Raw genomic sequence first — 22,535 nt, forward strand, 5'->3', positions numbered from 1 at the left:
GGTGATGGTAAGTTAGCATTATAGTTGTCAGTATGTTAGCATTGCTAAATTTACCATTTAGCTCAAAGCATCGCTGCAAACAGCCTCACAAAGCTGCTTTACATTAACCTTAGTTGCTATATCATACTATCTCTTACATAACACTGCACTGTAGAGTTTAAATTTCAAAATGAATTATCCTCATCAACAGTTGAAATAAAAGGACATTATGTCAAAACAGCCTCTCAGCTTCTGTTGTTGTTGCTGTAAGGCATTTTGAGAAATGTGACAAAAACAATCATTTTGGGGGGTCTTAGGTTTATTTTCTCATTTAAATCACAAAACTCTGAAAATAGAGAACAAAAGGAGTATAAACTATGTGGGTGAGATGAAGAAATAAAGGACTCATAAAACATCTCAACCCCAAAGGACAAAAAACAAAAACGAGATGATGGCAACAGCAAACAGAAGTGAATGCTGAAAAACAACAAAAAAGACATAAAACAAGCAAACACCGGCCTCGGATAATGAAATCAAAAGGGAAATGGGCTCGGTGAATGAAGTCACAAGTTCAGTCGCAAATCATTAGCGTTTGAATCCAAGTCCAAAGTTGTCTGCTATTAAGTAACACTTTATGAAACATTTCTCCCTTGTTGATCCAAAACCCTGTATCAGAGTACAACAACACTGCACTGTTTTTTGGTTTTTTGGTTTTTTTTTGTTGCTTTCACACAGGGAGGTTATTCTATTGATTGCTCAGGAAATAATTTTAGAAAACTGCCAACTCTTAGGCCCATACATTAAACATTATACGGGGTTAAAAAGAGATTCCCTCTGAAATCTTTCATGGCTGGATGATCTCCAGAGCCTCTTTCCCATTTTCTCCATGCAAAGGTGTTGCTCTTTGTCCCTGTTCACGTCTCTCTGGCTTCTTTATGCAGAGCTGCAGCAGGCACGGCTCTTTTGTTACTATGGATCTTTCCAGTGATAACTCAGCCCGGATGGCAAAATGGCCCATTGAAATTGAAAGGATGTGGCGTTCCTCATCTGCAGAGTAAGAGGACACCTTTTGTGCATCTGTGTGTGTGAATACATGTATGTTATAAAAGGGGATGTTTGAGCACAGAGGTATGGGTTTTCTTCCTCTTTCTATCCGTATACGTGAGTGGCTGTGTGTGTGTGTGTGTGTGTGTGTGTATGTGTGTGTGTGGGTGTGTTATTTTGAGTGTGTGTGTATGTGTGTCTATGTGATGGATAATGAGTCTGCACAATGAAGGCTCATATTAACCCTCTAGGGTGTCTGACATCATCGTTTCCAAACAGGTTAGTCCATCTGTTAAAAAAAAAAAAAAAAAGCAAAAAAAAAAAAAAAGCCCTGTCATAACACACACACACACACACACACACACACACACACACACACACACAAATGCTATTTTAACTGAGCTGCAGTGGAGGGAAAGATTATGTCAGTTGTTGCTTTTTTACTTGCTTTTTAGAAATGTATGATTACAACACATTGGACATAATTCCAAGAGCTGTTTTTAAGGCTTTGGGATCAAGTCCAACTCTTTGATACTTGACTTGCAAGTCAAAAAGCAAGTCTTTCCAGTCTGTCAGTGCTTAGTATGCTAATTACAGTAGCACAAAAGCCAAAAATCATAACAAATACTTCCTTTCTTTAATGGAATCAGTGCATTGAACGTCCAATTACAGGCAGTGAATCAAAACAATCCATGTGAGTGAAACAGCAATATGGCATTTTAAAATATTGAGTTTCCTCAACTTTTTGCCTTTCAATATCAATTCAAGTCTTCAGGAAGTCAAGATTTGCATGAGTCCTTTTCTTTTTCCTCATCTTGTTTCTTACTCCCTCTCCTCGCATCCATCCACCTCTCTCCTGTGCTTCTGACCTTTCCTGTCCTCTTCTCTCTCTCTTTCTCTCTCTCTGTCTCTCTCTCCCCCCCTCCTCTCCTCCACTGCTCTCAGTTTATCTCCTCTAATTTCCTGAGGTATTGGGGGTATCGTCTCGCCACTGAGTCTGATGTCGTGCTGTCTCCTCTTGCACAGAGGAGCTGATCTCTCCCTTTAGACTCTCAGACTTGGATAGCGTCCTTGTTAGTCTGCGGCATCTCACTCTCTCTCTCTCTCTCTTTCTCTCTCTCTCTCTTTGTCTCCCTCCTCTCTTCTGCGAACTGCATATCCATCCTTAAAAAGTTGGACGGGTGGATGGAGAGAGGAACAAGGGAAGAGATCAATGAGTGGAAGATCAATAGGAAAGCCCTTGATCCTTCACTCATTCCTCCCACTGGACATCTCCCAGAGAGCTCTCCCTCCCTTTTTTTTTGCTCTCTCTGCTGGACAGTGAGCTGTGATAGATACTGACTGAAGTTTTTAAGTCTTCTTTGATTCTTTACACATGTCACTATTAACTTAATTCTGCAATGTCAAATACATGAATCAAGTTTGAATATGTCTTCCGGTGCAAGGATATTTTGCAGAGGCTTAGTGTGGCTGATGACTGGTACTTGTTTTGTTGTCTGATGTGACATCTGGTGGTTTGTTGCCTGTAATGCAGCCTGGTAATCTGATGTGGATGTTTTCCCGCTTAAAGTGACCTACTTGCACTGTGCTGCTCTCTGTGTGGGAGAAAACGTGCAACTAAGAAAAAAAACCCCTCTAAGATTAATACAGACACCTTATTTGGAAAGAAGAGTAAACACGATCACAGTTTGCTTGATTCTCCAACTACTTGCTCTTTCCTTTACTGGAATAGTTCATTTTAGGATAAATCTTTATGTTGTAATGGAAAAAGATGACCAGATGTAGACTATATAAATGTCTAAAATGTTCAGTGATTTCACTTTATCCTGTGTTGTCTTTCCACAAACATCAGAGATGCTGCTGCTGCTGTGTAGGGTGTGTATCTCCCCTAATCAATGACCTCTTTCCGTATTCTTGTTATCTCTGATATTAAAAAAGGGTGTAGGGGGGATTTGGGATGGGACTTGGGGATCCGACTGTAATTCATCAACATAACTTTACAAAGCCCATGCTGAAGGCGCGATGCTTCTCTCCCGCCCACATGTTGCGTCTATTGATGTGCGTTCACGCGCTGCGCCGCAACTGCGCAGCACCGCAGATCCTGAAAGCGGCGCCATCCGCAGTGAACAGATCAGTATTGAACAACATGATGATAAGATCTGTGTCGTATTTGTTGCATCTACAACAAGCGCAGTATTTGTGAAGGCAAACAATACATCCATATCTACACTGCAAAAAGGCCGGATGCCTGTTTTGTTTTTGGATTTTGGAAACTATAAGCGCCTTTTTTTTTTGGTAACATCCAGATGTTTTGTTTTTTTCCGATGAAGGGATGCTGCACTCAAATGGACAAGTGATGTGAAGAAGTTGTCGAGCAACGAGGGCTTTGATGACCACTAATTCGCCAATTACTGCTTGGCACTTTAAGGAAACACTGATAACCAATGGTTGCATCATTTTGCCTTTCATGTGCTTTGACGCGCAGACGCTGCACGCCGTGAGGAACAGAAAGTATAACGGGGTTTGATTACAGAGAGAGAGAGAGATAGTGAGGATGGTGGCGGAGATGGCGAGCTGCGGAGCGGCTTGTCACTTGGAGGACGGGTAAGACTATTTTTAATGTCAACATAAAGCATATAAACTGTTCATCTCTGGCTTTATATCAGTGTTTGTGTTTGTGTGGGTACTGTTTGCACTGCAGTGGATAAAACCAGCGCGAAAAACTGCATGGCGATAATACAGGAAATGGAGTCTTTTGTGTCTGTCGTTGCCTGGTGCCATCTGTGTAATGCATTTCAAGTAAAAGAAGTAAATGTGCAACCATTGCTTCATTGTAACAATCACATGTAAACAAACATGGATCCAAACAGACGATAGTACGGAAGCAGTGACCTCTTTGTTGCTCTGCACGCCGCTGTGTTGATACACTGTGATGACTCACTTACAATGTATCATGTTGCAAAACAGCCTGTTTGAAAACGACCTTTTAGGATTGACAATAATCGTACATGAAGTCATAGGCTATACTGTTGAAAATAAACACACACGTGCTTATAGTGATACTATAGGAGAGAAAAATAGGTGCCATGCGCCATGTGCGCTATTTTGTCAATGTAACCTCACCACAGAGTCGACTAAAAACACTTTATCTAATATAAGCACCAAAATATAACCTCCTGCTTTCAGTTCATCATTATGGATGATTTAAAATGTTAAATGTCTCACTATTTTACATAGATATATGTAAAACAGAGGGTGAAACTCTTTATTCACACCCATCCACCAATCTTGAAGAGTTATACAATATTTATTATCAGTTGTATTGTGTAGAGCAGACAGGTAAGGTGATACTGATGACTCATTGTCCTCAGTGAGTACTGCTGTGCTGTTGCCGGGGCCATTCAGTAAGTGATAAGGCCTGGGAAAGTCATTAAGTGAACAATATAATATAACATGTTGTATTATAAACATTGTACTACAGCCTATGGAATATTCAGTGAAATTAAATGTGCATAAGGGACATGTAAGTAGTTTAATATAAAGAGAGAAGCAGTGGCATGATGATATAAGCTTACAGGATCATATTTTGAATAAAGGCATTCTTTGACCCTGTGAAGATCACGGTGAAAGTAGAGCAGTATAATATCAATCAGTGGAAGTATTAAAGGTCAACAGTTTTTTTTTGTTTTTTTTTAACTTGTGCAGTAGACGCAGGCCAACTGACAGTTGTTTATCTACAAACAGATGTCCTCTCTCTACATTGTGTTTATGGGAAGCTGTAGGAAGCATGTAAATGTTGTGGCCTTTATCTTTCAACCAGAGACAGACCAAGACGCTCACAGAAGATTTTATTATCGCGTTTTGTGGAAAGGAAGATAGAAACAAGAACTCATGCAGGGAGTTAATACATTGTGTCTGAACACATTTGAACAACGGAAAGCAAAGCTTGCAAAGACGAAGAGATGATTATCATGGCAACTAATGAGCCTCCATGTCGTTGTGGTGTGGCTATCTGGCAGAGCTGTGGACAGGCTTACCTTGAATAGTAGGAAACAGTGTTTCCTGCGCAGATGTTTGAAAACAACAGGAAACCACGGTGCCTTATCACAAATTAACACATACTAAATAAAAGACTGTTATGTTGTCAACCTTAATATCCCTCATCCTCTGACATATCATTTTACTCTTCTATGACCTAGTTCTGCAGTTTTACAACTAGAGGGAGTGAAACAGGAAAAGCAACACAGACAGATGCAGAGTTAGATGTGTGACCTACGCCTGCTGGTGGTGAAATTGTTCATCTTGCGGGTTTGGCCCGCCCTTGATTTCCCCAGACAGATCTCAAGCGTGTTGCCTCTTGTTAAAGCTCAGACTGCGTCAACAGGTTTCTCCAGTCTTCTGCTCTGACACAACATTTAAACTATGGCACTTGGACATGGCTCAATGATTTACTAAATTCCTCGAACAATGTAGCACATATCAAAAGATTTAAAAGTCAGATTGAACTAGTATTGATGTCTAATATATACAGTGGTGGAAGAAGTGCTCAGATCTTTTACTTAAGTAAAGGTACCAATACAGCGCTGTAAAAATATTCCATTACAAGCAAAAGTATTACATGAAAAATTCTACTTAAGTAAAAGTACATTTTGCTGCACAAGTACTCGTTTTGTCCCTCTGACTGATATATTATTATAAATGACATCTTTAGATTATTAATACTGAAGCATCAGCGTTTGAGCAGCATGTTACTGTTGTAGCTGCTGGAGGTGGAGCTAGTTTGAACTACTTCATATAGAGTTTAACAATGTGTTGTATTTTAAAAGCTTGTTATATTATCCATTGTGTCAAATCTTGTACTTAAGTAATATTTTATACATCTTGTATACACAATGTATACATATATACATTGATATATATCACAAAATTTTTCATGTTTGTAAAACAAAAGAAATTTTTATTAGTTTGTAATTACAATTTTCTTGAAATCAATTATTTGGAAACCAGAACTTTGTAAAAACAATGACACCATATCATATCATCACAATATGATACCACTGAAACTAGATAAATGACTATATTGAATATGAATCATTCAGCCACACTTTTGTTAAATGGCAAAAGTCTCCAGCTGGTATCTTTCCATGGCCGGTTTCCCGGCCACCAGCACTGCTCTGAAAGTAGGTCAGAGTGGTAGTTTGGGTGGAAAGGTGAATCTATAGTATGGCAGGATGGGTTGTGTCAGAAGTGTGAAAAAATGAGATGCGGCAGCTTGCACACATTTCCTGTTTTCTCAAGCTCACCCGACTGCGTGTGTTCCTGTTTGAAAGCAGAAGTGGTGTACTACAAGAACGTGCAGCTGCACAATAATAAGAGCCATAACTTCTAACGTCTACATTTCATCCAAAGATTGTCACCACATGCTAGACGGTCTTGCATGCTTCTTGTGTAATTTGTAGCTGTCTGAATGTTATCTCTTCTGCCCTACAGAGACGGAGATATCCCTGTGCCTGAAAACAAAGGTAAACATCAACCCATATTCTACCCAGTTCCCTCCCCCTCGCTGTTGGCCACTCTTTCTCCTTTCATTTTCTCACAGAGCAGATGTGTGGTTTTTTTTTTTTTTAATTTGGTGACTGTACTATGTCACCTGGAACATTTTAATATTAAAAAGGTGTGCATCCCCATCTATTATTTGTCACTACTTTTGATTTCCTTCCTGTCTCTGTCGTCCTCTCACTGCTTGGCCTCTCTACTTCCCATATCATTTGCCTTAAAGGGCAACAAGATTTTTGCACAATCATTTGTGTCCCCAGATTTGCATTTGCTTTTAAAAACCTGTACTGTACACAAAAATGTGTTTATTTTTTCAGATGTTCCTTTAATATTTAGTCTTTTTAACATTTTTAAAAATCCCTCTATAGTTGACCTAGTCATAATAGATAGACATTCAACTAGTGATGATTAGGAATGCAGGGATCTGACTTTTTCTCTCTGAATATTGATTGTGATACCTCAACTCAAAGTGTCTCCTGATACAACTACTGATCCAGTATGAGTGCTCTATTTTTCTCACATTTCACAAAATCTTTATACCTCACTGCGTGGAACTCATCCACAGCCAGGAGGATGCTGTGACCCACCATCACTGAATGAATGCAATTGATTGTTGAAACAGTGACATTAACTACAAAAGTCAAAAATCTGTCACATGTGCTTGATGATAAGTCATTACATACTGGCTGGGCGGATTAGAGTGGTGCATTCCTAGTGACCTCTTGCATCCACACTTTGTTCAAACCCACATACATTTGCTTTAAATGCTAGTAGATATACCAGGGTTTATGAAAATAGATAAAGATAGAAGTGTCAGGCTGAATTTTTGGGACATGTATTTGAAATAATGCACAAGACATTAAGAATATTACTTTTTAATAAAAAATATTTTGCAGTCTTTTTCTATCCTGATAGGAGTGGTCTCTTCCAGGATGGCAACGCCCCAATTCATAGGGCACTGTGGGTCACTGAATGGTTTGATGAGTAAACGAATGGCGTCGATCATATGCTATGACCTTCGCAGTCACCAGATCTCAACCCAACTGAACACTTATGTGAAATTTTTGGCTGATGTGTTAGATAGCGCTCTCCACCACCATCTTCAAAACACCAAATGAGGGAATATCTTTTGGAAGAATGGTGTTCATCCCTCCAGAAGAGCTCCAGAGACTTGTAGAATCAATGCTAAGGCTGAGGAACACCATTCTTCAGAGCGCTGTCTAACACGTCAGTCCAAAACCTCCCATCGTTGTGTTCAATTGGGTTGAGATCTGGTGACTGTCAATGCCATAGCGTATGATTCACATCATTTTCATACTCATCAAACCATCACTGACCATTCGTTCCCTGTGAATTGGGGCATTGTCATCCTGGAAGAGACCACTCCCATCAGGATAGAAATGTTTCATCATAGGATAAAGGTGATCACTCAGAACAGCTTTGTATTGATTTGCAGTGACCCTTCCCTCTAAGGGGACAAGTGGACCCAAACTATGCCAGCAAAATGCCCCCCACAGCATAACAGAGCCACCAGATCCCCTCACTGTAGGGGTCAAGCATTTAGACCTGTACCAGTTGTTCCTTTAACTTCATCACCTGTCTGTATATTGTTGCCTCTGTATAAGTTGATACAGATTCTAAGATAGTGTGAAATAAGTTGAGTTTAACAACCTTAACATAAAGGGGAAAACTGTATGTTAAGAGGTTAAGGGGTCACAGGCCTAAAATGTTAAAAACAACCACTGTACATCACACATCAACCCTTCTCTTTATGCCCTTGGTTTCCCTGTTTTTTTAGACCAGCAGATGGCAGGCAACACCCATGAAACTACCCAAAACCTTTGAAGCTATGAAGTGTGTGAAGTGTAGTGTGACCGGTGTGTTTGTGTGTGTGTGTGCACACATGTGTGTGTGTATTTGTGCAGGTGTTTGTTCTCCACCTTGTTTGTCAGTCTGATGAAGGGAAGCGGCCATGCCAGAGTGAAGAGGGATGCCTGCTGGCTTAGATGAGGCAGCAGCAGAGAAAGAGATTGGCCAGAGGAGTCATGTGAGGACAAGGAGAGAGAAATGGTGGAGAGAGAGAGAGAGAGAAAGAGAGAGAGTGCAGAGAGAGGTGACGCAGACGGATAGAGCGAAGTGGAGGAGAGAGATTGATGAGGGAGCTGCTGCGAGCGGAGCAGCGATGGCAGCATCTGCTTGTTAGTCTAAGATAAAACTCTGTGGGCCAGAGAGGATGGGCTCCATCCATTAGCCGACCAGGAACTCAGCCAGATGGCCCGGTCCATGGACATTCGCTGCTACTGGGAGGAGAGGAGCAGCAGTTCCTTTGGACCCATATGTATAAATGTGCCAGAATGTTAATGCGTGGCACTTATCACAGACTTCTTTGCAGGATGCCACAGTTAAGCTGCTAGGGAATGAAAAGTTGTTGATGTAAGTCTGACCTGCTAAGGGCTTTTTTGATGACTAATATGGATTTAGACTGTTTTTTTTAAAAAAAACACAGTACACAAGGGTAGAAGCATTGGGGCTGTACCTGTTAAAGGAAGAGCCCCAGTGACAGAAGCTAAAACTCTGTACTTCTTACTTGTTATGACACTTAAATCTACATGAGTCCATTTCACCCTGTCACTTTCCTTTTGTACGTAAAGTTTTAAACAGTGCGAATGTGATGAATAGTGGACGGGTTTAGCAACAGGGTATGTCACTGCAGCTGAGGTTTTCTCTGCTCTAAGTAGGGTTTGTTATGTCAAAAAGAAAAAAACTACAGAGTCAGTATGTATACAAGCTTTACAGATGATTGTGTGCTCTCTTTTCACTACACAGTGACTTTCCCCACTCACAGGTTAAATGTACTTTTCCTGAAACTCTTCCTGAACTGGTCATACATTAACTGCTGGGTAATATAATAACCACAAAAATAGTTTGATGATGGTATCAAACCTTTAAAAGTAATGAACGTCCCATAATGATGACCATGATATGGATAAAAGCAAACCTTATTAATCATGTAGCAATAGAAATGACTAATAAGACAGAAGTGTACTGGGACTTTTTCCTCACAATTAGACATTAATGCTTCAGTTTTTACAGACCAAACAATACTAACCTCAAAACAATTACTAATTTGTTGCAGATAATCTGACAGAAAGTGACAACAGTAGTTCAGGTAAGCACAAATATAGCATCACACCAGTGAAAGTCATTTGTTCTTTCCATATAACTCATGCAAAAGAAAATGGGTCATTCTTTTAACATTTAATCCCTTTTTCAATCTTTTTTCTTGTAAAATTAAAACTTCATTGGATGTTCAATGAAAATTTTTCTCATGTGTCCCTCTCATATGGATTTATTGAACAGAAAACACAGGTACATCCACTGAGGAAAGCTCAGAGGAAGAGGAAGAGGACTCGGGTTAGTCTATCATCACTCTGTCACATCTCATAATTCACGTATTTGCATTCTCACTGAGAGTAAGATGAGAAGACACCCTCATATCTGAGAGTGGTATCTTCTATCTTCTTATCTAATTCTCAGCAAGAAAACATATATAACCACGTATCTAAAAAAGTCAAACTTTTCCTATAATTTCTCTGTTTCTCACCATCCCTTCTTTCTCATTTTTTGACTTTAACCAGAAGCCTGTGCTGAGAAGGATGAAGGAGAAGAAGGTAAGAACTAACATCATATAACCAATTCAACATACAGGATGATTTGAAGAGTCTCATGGGATGCCTGAAACTCAGTGATTTTACAAAACATAGTGAACATTGGTAGAACGGTTTCACTCAATTTATCTCCTTTATATTTTTTGCAGACAATGAAGAAGCCGATGCTGAGGAGTCAAAAAATGGTGAGACACTTCATGAAACAACATTGTGTCTAGATAAACTTCAAATTAATTAATTATTTATTGACACCTTCCTTTACTAGACTGAGCAACTACTCTGCTTTTTAAAAAACTGACTGTTTGTTGTTTACATCCAGTCCGTCATGTCAGCTTGTTGCCATGGCTTTTAGCGGTAGCTGAGCGGAATATAGCCTCAACCACATCTTAATGGCAGCCACACTACGTAATTATGCCACAAAATGTTGGACTCTTTGGGATTTTTTGGAATGCAGAATTCAATTTGACATGTAATTGAGCATGCTCCACCCTCGCTCACAACCAAAAAACTGACCAAGGATGTGAAAAGTTTTGTCTAGGGTATCTGCCAGAGGTTTAACACAAGGTTTTCCGCCTCTGTCATGTGAATTCCATGTAATAATATTGGACATTAATTATTTTACCCCCTAGAGTTGATCCCTGGAACTGAAGCAGAGGTTCCAAATGGGAAAGGTAAGAAAATTATAACTGATGTTACGGCACAACTGGTGTACTGGAGATAGTTGCACCTGTCTTGTAAATAACATCCCGTTTACTGTCATACATCCTGACAGATGAGAGGCCCTTCAAATTATGCTGTGAAAAATGCAAAGCCATACAGCAGGTGAGCTCAGAAACCAAATGTTCATCTCACAGTGTTGTCTGCCTGATATTTTTGATTATCCTTGTTTACTTGTATTTGACATCCTGACATTGGGGAGGGCCGTGTGTGATCTTTGCTTCTCTTCCTTTGAACATATCCATCTGTAGTTGATGATGTTTTAATTTGAAGCTGTGTTGGGTCTGTTTGACAGAGCCATGGCAATGAGCTTGTTACTCCTAGGAGGATCTCTAAGGGACGATTACAGTGAGTATGAAGAGTCTATGCAGGCACCTTCTACATGCTCCTCTGGTGTGTGCACAGTCATAATGATTTCTGTATGTGCAGCATCACTGACTCTGTGTGTGTTTCAGGGTGCAGCTGGAAGCAGAGGGCACTTATGAGTGTACAGTCACTGGCCTGGTGTTTGAAGCATCAGAGCGGGTCCTTGTGCGGTACTCCGTCTTGTCTTGGTCCAAGTTTGGCTCGTTCCTCCGGGACTCCTGGAAGTTCGCTGGGCCAATATTTAACGTGGACACAGTCAACAAGGATGCGTCCGTCCTTAAGTCCATTCAGTTCCCTCACTCTGTCTGCCTGGCTGGTGAGAATACATATCAAGGTCATCTCAGGCCTGGTGTCTTCTATGTTCAATAAATGATTGTTAATAAAGATCTTGGCCCATAAGGCAACTTTATGAAGGCCAAGTATTTCCAATTAAGATGTCACCGGGAGGCTGTCATGATTTTAATTAACAGTTCATTTCCATGATATTTTTTTCACCATTTAAAATAAAAAAACATAACATGCATGCCTACTGAACAAATTGATTCCTGGCATGAAAGTAAAGATAGAATTCTGGATCAATTAAGACATGTGTGACCTTACGTACAAAGTAAAGTTTAATTAAATTTATAATAATCTTTTTTTTTTTAAAACATTCACTAAAGCAAAAACGAAACATTACACTTTCTTAATCCCTGTTTTCCTCACGAAGACCCAGATAACGAGATGACATTCAGTGTCCTGCACATAAAGGACAACCGTCCACTCATTGAGCCGACAGTGGACCACTCAGGCAGCCATGTAAAGTGGCGTGTGTCGTCCCTCTCACCCGTGGGTCCCATCATCCAGAAGAGCCAGCCTGTAGAGCACCACGGGGTGGTCCTGGTCTACAAGCAGCTGGGCAATGACAACAACAACAACAACTACAGCTTCCACATCTACCTGGCCACCAACAGCTCATCTGACATCAAGGTTTTTTTTTCTTTTCTTATTAGCAGATTTTTATTGGGGTTTTTCAATTATAACAAACAGTAAATATTACTGAAATGGTCAGTCTTGGCAGCAAATACAGTATACCATCAAATGAATAGGGAAGTAAACAAAAACATAGAAACAGAAGTGAATATACAGATGTTACAGTAACTACAATGTACAGAAATATTGCAGATCACATGGGCTACTCCACTTTATAATCTGATCCCGGTTTCCCCGCCCCCACTCCAGTCTATGACTTCATCAATCATTACCTACATTTGCTTCAAAAACTCCATGAAGCTCCCCCAGATATTTTCAAAAATTCCCAGCTTTCCTTTAGTAATGCATGTTAGTTCCCATGGCAACACATGAGGATAGAACCTGAATATCTGGATTCATTCTTGTTTTGGTCACATTTTTCCATCCCATAGCTATTGCTCTCTTAGCTTGTAAGAGACACAAGTCTGATAGTGCACGGTCACTCTTCTTAGTAATAAAATCCCTTGGATAAATACCCAGGAGGCGCAACTTTGGCAGACAGGGGATTTTCAGTTCTAGCTAACCATATCAAGAACCCCCTACCAAAAACCTTTGATCACATTCCCATAAACAGTGAAAGAGTGTTCCTTTAGCATTGTTACATTTGAAGCATTTATAATTTTAAAGTGTTAAATATTTTCTTTAAATTCACTTGTATTGTAGCAATTTAAGCTGCGTGTTAATTGTTTGTTTTTGAGCCTTCAGGCATACCTCAGACCATTCCTCTTCTGAGAGTTCTTCTTGTAAATCTAGCCTCTAGCTTTTAAGTTTATCTTCTGAAGACTCAGATGGCTTATCCACAAACAGGAGTGATACCTGTCCCCTACAACAGCGTGTTTTACTGTAATGTCTTCCAGCATTGAGAGAGGTGGCTCATACTTTTCTTGTAGTTCAGTAAATGACATTAGCCTTGCATCGTTGTGTAGATCCATTATCGTCTTTAATCCCTTGTTTGCCCATGTCTTAAAACCAGAATCTTTTCTTCCAGGTGTGAATTTGCTATTGATCCATGAAACGTGACAGTGGGGGGGGGGGGGGTGTTGTTGGGTTTCCCCATTATATTTTTGGGCCTCATGCAAGATGTACATAGTATTTCTAAGAAAGGCTTGTTTGTGTTTTTCCCCAGCTTGTTTGGCTCAGAAGAGTAAAGGTAGTTGAGTATGTCTCAGACTTGATCCAGGCTGGAGGTTCTTCCGGGAACAAGTAGTGAAGTAGCACATGGCTGCTCTTAGCTGTGCTGCCCAGTAGTACCAGTGTAGGCTGGCGAGTTTTAGACACCTTCTGTTGTAAGTAAGGTAGAGTAAAAAAAATCCTAGAGTGTCTATTGTTCCAGATGAAGTTGGTAAATACTTTATTAAATCTTTGACTTGAGTGAAAAATAACTTGAGTCGGGATAAGGGGATTGATTGAAACAAAATGAGCAATTTGGGTAATGTATTAATTTTTAAGATGTTAATGTCGCCAATTAAGGAGACTGGTATTAAAGTCCATCTGTTTAATGATTTTATTACAGATTCCACAATAGGGCTCTAGTTTGCCGGAGTCAGATCATTAATTAATGACATCAGAGTTCATGTTGATGAATACTGTGTGCATCTTAATGGCACCAATCACAAGTGACTGGTGATCGGATCATTTAAAGGGATGGTTCAGGTTGTCGTGACTTCTACAGCTTTTTTTCCAATTTACCTAAACTAATAAAGTGGCAAGACCATCTCATCACTTGCATGGACCTAATTAGCTCAAAAAATCCTCCTAATCATTTTGAGGCAAGGCAAGGCAAGTTTATTTGTATAGCACATTTCAACAACAAGGCAATTCAAAGTGCTTTGGAGCCTAATTGGAGCCTTTGTAAGCTCTACATTAAATAACAGTTTTCTGACCAACATGAGCCCTCCCTTTCACCTAACATGACAGGTGCAACATCTGCTGGATTGTCACTGGTGTTTTGTTTGAATTTTTAAAACTGATGAATGAGCTGTTTTGGAAACAAAATTTCCCTAAAACCTGCTGTAGTTGCAGGATCCTTTTTTATTTTATATCTATAATACCCAGTTCCGAGGAAGCCCCTTTCAGACAGACATGCAAATGTCTGCAATTTTAGATGTTTTAAAAAAGACACTGGGTTCGTTTTCTGTAAGCGTTGCTTTGGCAATCTGTAAACTCAGGACCTAGTAACATTTCTGTATGTCCTACTATTGAGGACATATTTATATTTTTATAAATACACACACACACACACACACACACACACACACACATATATATATGAGCCATTTCATAAACCACTTTTAAAATACAGTGAATGAGCCATTTTTTGTTTTTTTGTAGAAGCGATAACAGTCTCATGACTTTTCACGTCAATTGAACATTTTGTGTTTTGAGGATTTTTTTTTCTGAAGGAGGGAAGCAAAAAAATAAAACACCCTCTCTACATGTATGCCACAAAAAACTCCAATTCATGAGACCATCATCCAAGCCGTCCCCAATTTTTCATTCATCACTTTCAATCATGTCAACTACTTACCACATAAAACTCCAGCAAAATGCCTTACCTATGAAATGGTATATAAGAAAAATAAGAAGTGAATTCGAGGCAAAAACTTTCCCTTCTTGTCTATTTTTGTAACTGTTGTGGATTTGATGTTTCCAGACTTTGTGAAATTGACAGTAGACGCCCACATTATGTTTGTGTAATAAACTAAAGCAAAGATGTGAAAGAAATTTGTTGTGCTGAGGTGATACAGTATTATATAGTAATTTTGTGTTGCAGGACAGTTAATAGTTTTTTATTAGAATAGCCTTTATGGTCAACAAAAAAATGTTATTGTTACAGTATGTGTCAGAATGCTGGAATTACTGTAAGTGTGCCACGTAAATCTGACAGTCACATGACAATAATGCCAAGTCATTTTTTAAATGCTGCACTGCTGAGGGAACTCAGGAAATGTGTTTGCGTTTGTGGTTGTGAGTGTCTGGCAGGATGCAACTGGTGAATAATCATACTACATTTATTGTAACCTAGAAAAATGACTGGCATGTATGTACATTATGTTGCTCTAACCATCACTGACCAGGGCAAGTGTTTTTGTGGTTTGTTCTTCTGAGATGCCTTCAATTTTTCCACTCTGACTGTGGAAAATGTGTTATTGAATGTTAATCACAATTCAGCCTGCTTATCGTCTGTAAGACTTCTAATTCATGTTTTCCTCCTGCCGTATGTTAACTAGGACATAGCCAAGCAGGTGCGGTGCTACAAGAACCGTTACATTCGGATAGAGAAGCCTCCCACTTGTAAACTGGATGAGGGGACGTATCGTCTCATGAGCGAGCCAGAGGGGGAGATCAAACCTGAGGTTTGTGTTTTTTTGCATGTGCATGTATGGCGTGTATTCTCACATGGACTCATTTATATTTCAACTTCATGTATACATATAGTTTGCATTTGTTATGCATTGACTACACAATTAAATTATGTTTGTGTCTCTGTGCAGGATTTGAAATTCACCCTTGCAGTGACTAAGATGAAAGGCTACTTTGAAGCTTTCTTTGAGCAGCCTCCTCCTTTTAAATTGTCTCTCATAGAGATTAACACTGAGGAGACTGTATGGTCCGCCATCATCAGAGAAGGTATCAGTGCATTTAGTCTCCCACTGCAAACTTTTGGTGATTTGCGGGTGAAAAGTGTTTTGTCAGACATTTTTTTATTATTGGACAGGGAAGAGTAACAGGAAACATGGCAAGAGAGAGGAAGACAGAAAGAGAGACAAAGATGCAACAGTGATGTTTGGCAGAATTGAAATCCTGGAGCTTTTTAGACACATGTTGCCGGTTAACTTATAATACCAGTAATTGTTTTAGTGGCTTTTCAATGACTGTGGTGCCACACATGAAGCCATAAAAAGACCAGATGTAAATCTGGACATTTTTTCACCTGCAAATTAACAAAACCGTTTTCTCTGGGCTTCGTCTATCTAATTATTGTGTTTCAGAGTGTGTAATTTGGGGTGAACTCCAGAGTAGTGATGCCTTTTGTCTTGTTTTTCATACTTTCAGGTGACTGTTTGGATACCACAGAAAAAAGGCCAAGAAAAAGAACAAACAGTAAGTTTGTTGTTGTTAATCATGTGTTTTTACCATCATAACATGCTTTCAGCTTTATAACTCTACAGGTTGACTCACATCACATGTGTCTCATTCACAGGCAGACAGAGGAGCAGCAGCCCTTCAGAAGAAGAACCGGACTGTAAAAGAAGTCGACAGCAGGACATGCCAGGTGACTTTCCATGTTTTGTTTATTATTGTTTTTTTGTTTCTTTTAACCAACTTCTGATTTGACTACAACTTCAGGCACAACTTTGTTTTGCACCTGAACACGGCACTGTTTCCAGATGCACCTGTCTGTCTAAAACTATACTGAAATTAAGTACCTGTGTGTATGTGTGTGTGTGTGTGTGTGTGTCTTTTTCCAGATGGAGTGAATATGGCAACGACTCAGGGCCAGGACATGTCAGACAAACAGTTACTGCAGGTGGCCAAACAGCTGGGCAAGGAATGGAAGCAGGTGGCCATCTATCTTGACTTGAGCACCAAAGAGCTGGAAGACATCCAGGCATCAGAGAAAGACGTGGCCATACAAAAGATGAAGATGCTAGTGAAGTGGAAGAGCAGGAGGGGGCCGGGAGAGGCCACAGTGTCCCACCTGTGGAGCATTTTGAAGGACCTGGATGACTTGCCAATTGAGGTCCAACAGACACTGCGAGGTAATGACATTCTTGACATAAACACTCTCTAATACATATGATAATGATGAAAAAAAAGATTAATCTCTAAGTCAATTGGTCAAAATCTTGATTGCTTCTAGTAAATGTTTAAACTAAAACATTTGCAGGTTTCAGCTTCATAAATAATGAAATGTGCCTCTTTTCTCAGTCCTACATTGTGATAAAATTAATAATTTCAGTTTTTTTCACCTGCTGGTCGGATTAGATAATCTATTATATGACGTAGGTTACAAGCCCTCATCCAAAAATGTATACTGCTTCACATGCTGTCGTACTATTACAGTCCTGCATGGCAATCTCCCGGAATTTGGACATTTCAGTCACAGATCTGCTCATAAAATTTGTTACAGGGTGAAAATTCGAACTCACCAAACTGTTGGAAATCTTTTTAGCAACCTATAAACTCAGAAAAAAAAAAAACGTTTTGCGGCTGTAAGGTAACAAAAAACATTATTTATTTCCTCTGTTATTGCAATTCCAAGAAGCTGAGGGACTTTAGAGAAACTGTTTTTTGTTTTTTTGTTTTTTTTTTAAAGAAAAGAAAGTAGAAGCAACAGAGGCTGAGATGTCCTGATTTTAGTCCCTAGTATGGGATAAGCTTTGAAACCACTGAATCCTACACTTCCCATAATGCAACTCAACAGCATCCTTCTTTAGAGCCTCCCTGCCTTCTTAATGCCCACATCTTCTAAAATGCAGACCTCCAGTGTGTAAAGCAGACTTTCTGTTAAAAATTTAGGTCTAAGGCCCAAATGGGTGGCCAGATGATATATAAGTCAGATTACAGTTTTAATCAGTTGTATTTCTGAAATTACATCTTGAGCAGATCTCTGACTGAAATGTCCAAATTCTAGGAAAAAAAGGCACTTGTTCTTATTTTGAATTCCCTACATTTTGTATGTTTATAATTTAAACTAGTTAATTGTTGATCAAACTAAAAATCTATAGATTGATTGTAGTTCTGATGACCACACAGGCAATTTTTTTTTTCTATTTGTGTCTATTTTCAGGAATGATGCACAATCGAGCAGCTAAGTGAAAGGGATCTGACTCAGACTGACTGTTGGAAGAAAAAAACATCTCAGGAATACAGAGAGCCAGAGTTGATCTCTGGACCAAACATCAGTTCTTCCCTCAGTTTGTGTTTCTCTTTTGAGAAGTTTTCCGAATGTTAAAATGATGGATGGGTTATTGTATTGCTGCATTTCACAAAAAGGGCCACTATCTTAACTTTGGACGGGCATTTTCCCCTTATTTTGTTCACGTGTGGTCCTGTGGTTTTGTAACGAATACAGAATTGTCAAGCTGTAGCTAAAGGTACCTTTATGTAGCCAGAAATGTAATGCTTAGCATTATCAGGTTAAAGAATGACCAGTCGAGGTAGAGGTCATTGAAATATTCAGTAGCTAATTATATAGCCAGTACTAGATGTAAATGTAGGTGCTGCAGTGTTGAAACTGCAAAAATGGGAAAAATCCAACCCGTGTATCTTGTTTCACTTTAAAATGTTATGTTTGTGGGACTTTTTATAAAACAATTAGGCATTGCATCACATGCATGTGACTGTCCAAAGCATAACATGGTGAATTACTGAACTACATTTTTATATTTGTACTCACTATGTACTGTATATATCTTTTTTTTACCTGTTTTTCAAACCCGTGATTTAATTTTTTTTATGTCATTTTTATTTGTTCATGCCTGTTCATATTTTATTTGTCAAATCTGAACCTGTAAAATAGAAAAGAGTTGCCAGATGTCCATAATTATGTTTAACTTGAACTATGAGTCCATTCCTACTTTAGACGGGAACACACATTTTTTGTTTAAGTATAAATCTTGTTTGTGTGTATTACAAAAGTGTACACTGTGGAAAAAAACAAAACAAATCACAAGCATTTTGGTGCAAGGCTGAATTTAAGTGTTCCACATGTGTGAGTGCAGCTACAGCCTGACAACACTGATTTATTTTTACGAAATGTGAGCATATATTTAACAAAATGTGCTATAAACCGCCTGTGGAAATATTTCAGTTACAATTTCTCAACATACTTGGCATTTAAATGGTATAGTTAGATCTTTTTCTCTGTTTTTTCTCTTCCAAATGACACTCAAACAAATGATCTCAACAACACTATTTTGGAAAAGCTTCAGAAACGGCACAAGTAATGTTTTTAGGAGCGTTTTTAGGGTCTTCCATGTCGATATTATGCAGTAATGTTTACATTCAGAGAGCAAGGCTGCTTCCTTAAATGCTTTACCACTGAGAGTACAGCCCATCCTTTTTGCACTTGTTTATAATCAGGTTTGAGTCCCTCCAAAGACTTTTGTAATAATGGTAAAGAAACAAATGTTGACTGAATAAAAACAAAAGATGATCCCCTGCATGTTTTTTTCATTGTCATTTTTATAAATTGTCATCAGCAACAACAGTACCAGTCAAAAGTTTGGACACACTTTGGACACACAACTTTTGACTGGTACTGTAAGTATATTTGCTCAAGTACATTTTGTTGCTAATACTTATTTACTTTTGCTTAAGTAAACTTTTAAATGTAGGACTTTTACTGGTATTGAGTAGTTTTAAATTGTGGTTTTGCTACTTTTACTTAGGTAAAAGCTTAGATGCTTCTTCCACTGCATCAGTAAGTTTTGAATGTTATTTTGGACAAGGTATTGTGTCTTTGCACCCAGTTTCATTCAAAAAATCACTTCCATTTCTGCACTTTCTGCATCAAACAAACACTTTATTATAAATAACAATAAATAACATCACACGTCATCAAATAAATATATGTAATAAATACACCTTAAATAAATTAAATACATTCTCCCCAAATATTGGAATACATTCATGTGAATTGGCCAACATGGCCTCGACTGCTAACCTTAGCAATAGTCGGGCTGTCATTCAGCTCTAACTGAGACTAGACAGCTAGCTTATGCCTGAGCACTACTCATACAGAGAAGACATGCAGCATACAACGCTACTTGGTCGGTAGTTGTAAATGATGGTAGTGAATGATCAGGAGGGCTTGTTTAGTGGTGACATAGAAGAGGATTGTAGAGTGATTTTGATGATGATGATGATGATGATGATGATGATGATGATGATGATGTTTACTTCCTGTGGTCTCCTGAGGAGATGTAGCCCATAGCTCTGTTGATGGTGATGGTTCGGATATGGAAGCCTCTCATCATCTTACACATCTCCTGCCTGTTGCTGAAAGTGTTGCTTTCCCACTGCGGGACAGTGACCTCCTAAAAGACAGAAGAAGAATGAACTGCCAGTTTTACAAACTAAATAAAAAAAGAATTATTGGTATTGGTTTTGATCTAAAAGACTGAAACATGAGGACTAAATAGGGAACAAACAAAAAAAGAAAATGAAAGTACCTCTGAAGAGTCACTCCCTCCATTCAGCATTGGGGAGCAGTTCTGTATAAACCAAGGAAGATTTTGTCAGGCAACTTTCAAATGTTATTTCCCAGGAGATTCTCTCACGCTGTATCTGTCTTTAAATCGTGACTCTGTTACTCTGTGTGGTTTTCTACCCCTCCTACACATGCATAATAAACACACCTTCCTCAGGCTCTGTACAATTCCCAGGGTTGGTTGCAGAAGTGCAGTTTCTTGCTCAGCATCTCTGAGTGGGGACCTGAGGTAGGACTTGATAACAGAATCATAGTAGGCCAAGTCCTTCATGATGTTACTTAGACATTCACTCTGTGAAGACCAACAAGAAAAAATACACATTAGTCATCTGTCTCCATTATATATGCATATAAGAAATAAGAGGAATGACTGATTGAATATGTCTATAGAATAGCAGATTAACAACAAATATTATGTAATTTATAGTTTTATATACAGTATGCTCTAATCCTAAGAATATTTTAAAAGAAATAGTAACTGAAGCATACCTCACTGAAGGAAGAGGTTCTTTGCATTGCGCAACCTGAATTCTGTTGGTTAAAAAACACATTTTAAACATTAGACATTTGCTGTGTTACTGGTCTAACCAGGTGCCCATAAACATCTCTGAACTATAAATTTGATCCATTAAAAGTTGATGGACCAACAGTAAATTTGTCCCCAAGATACTTAATGCAAGACTGACTTGAAAGCCTTCCACAGTACGTCTAAAAACAATTTTATCCTCAATTCAACATTTAAATATCAATTCATATTTCACATCACTAATAAATCAAGTCTCACCTGTCTCAGCGTGGGTGCGCATGCCAGTGCTGTATCCGCTTTACTCTTCAGCACCACTGTATCAGATGTGATGCCAAAACACAGAACATCCTGTAAAACAAAAATAATGATATTAATTACTCCGAAACTACAGAGGTGTGACAAGAAAAGAAAATCCACTACAGTATTGCAACATGAAATGAATTGTACTCACACTGTTGAGAAGCTCTGTTATGTTTAGCAAGAGGCTCTTGAAGAGCATTGAGCATTGTGCGCAATTCTCTGCGCTCAGAGTGGGCACCGGGACTCCCGTGGATGTGCGCCAGTTCAGGGTCAGGAGCAGCACACAGCTGACGAAGTCTGCAAGACAAGAGAGAGATAACCATCAACACATACGTCTCATGAGTCGACCAAATACCATATTCAAGTTACATGATAAAAAGACACAATATAACCAAGATGAAAACAGCAGTTGGCTAAGGTATCTTATCTCTTGGTAATCTGTGTTTCAGGCTGGCAGACTTACAGAAATTAAAGTTTGCCATCTTTCTGATCAGATAGAGATCTCTGGTCGTGTCTGCAGTAGCACTGTGATGCTGCTTTCTTTATCTTATGATTTATATTCACCCTCGGGAGATTCCCTAATTCTGCCTCGGGAGCTCAACATGAAATTTAAAACGTCACAAATGTAGTTTCATAGTGTGTGCCATTGGGCAAAAAAAAAGGAAGTTTTGTAGAGACTGCGAGGCGTGGAGTAAATAGACAGAGATAAATTTAGACTGATTCAACTAATGGTTTGAGTTTGCGTGTGCGTGTGCGTGTCATGCTTTGACGTGTAATTACTCGAAATTGGCTTTTGATGAGTAGAATAACCTGTACCTGTACCTTCATCCATTATCTGAGAGGCATCTACAGCATCTGCAATACAACATCAAACCCTTAAACAATCTTAATAAACTGCATAAGTTTGTGCAATTATTCTTATTATTTATACAATTAAACATGAATTGCATGTAAATGTAAGCATGTGTAAGCAATGTGTTACAAATTCAGACACAGTTCATTTTATGCACTTACACCAGAATCACTGTCGTCATGTGCAGCAGGCTGCTTGTGTTTTCAGCGCTATAGTGAGGTCATTCTGTCTGACTGGATTATGGTTAATTGATCATAATGAAATAACGCTTTATTCAGGGCTGTAACGGTAAATTAA

At 38.9% G+C, this 22,535-nt stretch overlaps 2 protein-coding genes across 3 annotated transcripts; one reads left to right on the top strand and one right to left on the bottom strand.

Moving 5' to 3' along the window:
- Positions 1 to 3,139: 3,139 nt before the first annotated feature.
- On the top strand, positions 3,140 to 19,510 carry si:dkeyp-97b10.3 (uncharacterized). Of its 2 annotated transcripts, none has more exons than XM_067594900.1 (17): positions 3,140 to 3,627; positions 6,514 to 6,545; positions 9,716 to 9,748; positions 9,940 to 9,993; positions 10,221 to 10,250; positions 10,397 to 10,432; positions 10,877 to 10,918; positions 11,020 to 11,069; positions 11,260 to 11,312; positions 11,420 to 11,646; positions 12,040 to 12,299; positions 15,572 to 15,697; positions 15,836 to 15,971; positions 16,398 to 16,445; positions 16,546 to 16,617; positions 16,814 to 17,104; positions 18,136 to 19,510. In XM_067594900.1, the coding sequence occupies exons 1-17, from the start codon at positions 3,578 to 3,580 to the stop codon at positions 18,162 to 18,164; spliced, it is 1,569 nt and encodes a 522-aa protein (XP_067451001.1). In that variant the 5' UTR covers positions 3,140 to 3,577; the 3' UTR covers positions 18,165 to 19,510. The 2 variants fall into 2 exon arrangements, with proteins under 2 accessions (XP_067451001.1, XP_067451000.1); XM_067594899.1 differs by having other exon boundaries at positions 3,141 to 3,627; positions 10,218 to 10,250.
- A 399-nt stretch (positions 19,511 to 19,909) lies between these two features.
- il12a (interleukin 12a) lies at positions 19,910 to 21,867 on the bottom strand. Its single transcript, XM_067595787.1, has 7 exons — positions 21,849 to 21,867; positions 21,537 to 21,682; positions 21,344 to 21,433; positions 21,049 to 21,090; positions 20,708 to 20,851; positions 20,522 to 20,563; positions 19,910 to 20,386 (listed from the first exon to the last, which is right to left on the bottom strand). Exons 1-7 carry the CDS (start codon positions 21,865 to 21,867, stop codon positions 20,246 to 20,248), a joined length of 624 nt encoding a protein of 207 aa, XP_067451888.1. The 3' UTR covers positions 19,910 to 20,245.
- Between the last annotated feature and the right edge of the window lie 668 nt (positions 21,868 to 22,535).

This window comes from Thunnus thynnus, chromosome 7 (genome assembly GCF_963924715.1).
Source record: "Thunnus thynnus chromosome 7, fThuThy2.1, whole genome shotgun sequence".
Taxonomy (NCBI): Eukaryota; Metazoa; Chordata; class Actinopteri; order Scombriformes; family Scombridae; genus Thunnus; species Thunnus thynnus.

Coding starts and splice junctions, on each gene's coding strand:
- si:dkeyp-97b10.3 (XM_067594899.1), top strand. CDS start 3,578: ATGGTGGCGGAGATGGCGAGCTGCGGAGCGGCTTGTCACTTGGAGGAC. Junction 10,919..11,019: donor AGAGGTTCCAAATGGGAAAG/GTAAGAAAATTA, acceptor ACATCCTGACAG/ATGAGAGGCCCTTCAAATTA. Junction 16,446..16,545: donor GCCAAGAAAAAGAACAAACA/GTAAGTTTGTTG, acceptor TCTCATTCACAG/GCAGACAGAGGAGCAGCAGC.
- il12a (XM_067595787.1), bottom strand. Junction 21,434..21,536: donor TAACAGAGCTTCTCAACAGT/GTGAGTACAATT, acceptor TTTGTTTTACAG/GATGTTCTGTGTTTTGGCAT. Junction 20,564..20,707: donor TTGTACAGAGCCTGAGGAAG/GTGTGTTTATTA, acceptor TGGTTTATACAG/AACTGCTCCCCAATGCTGAA.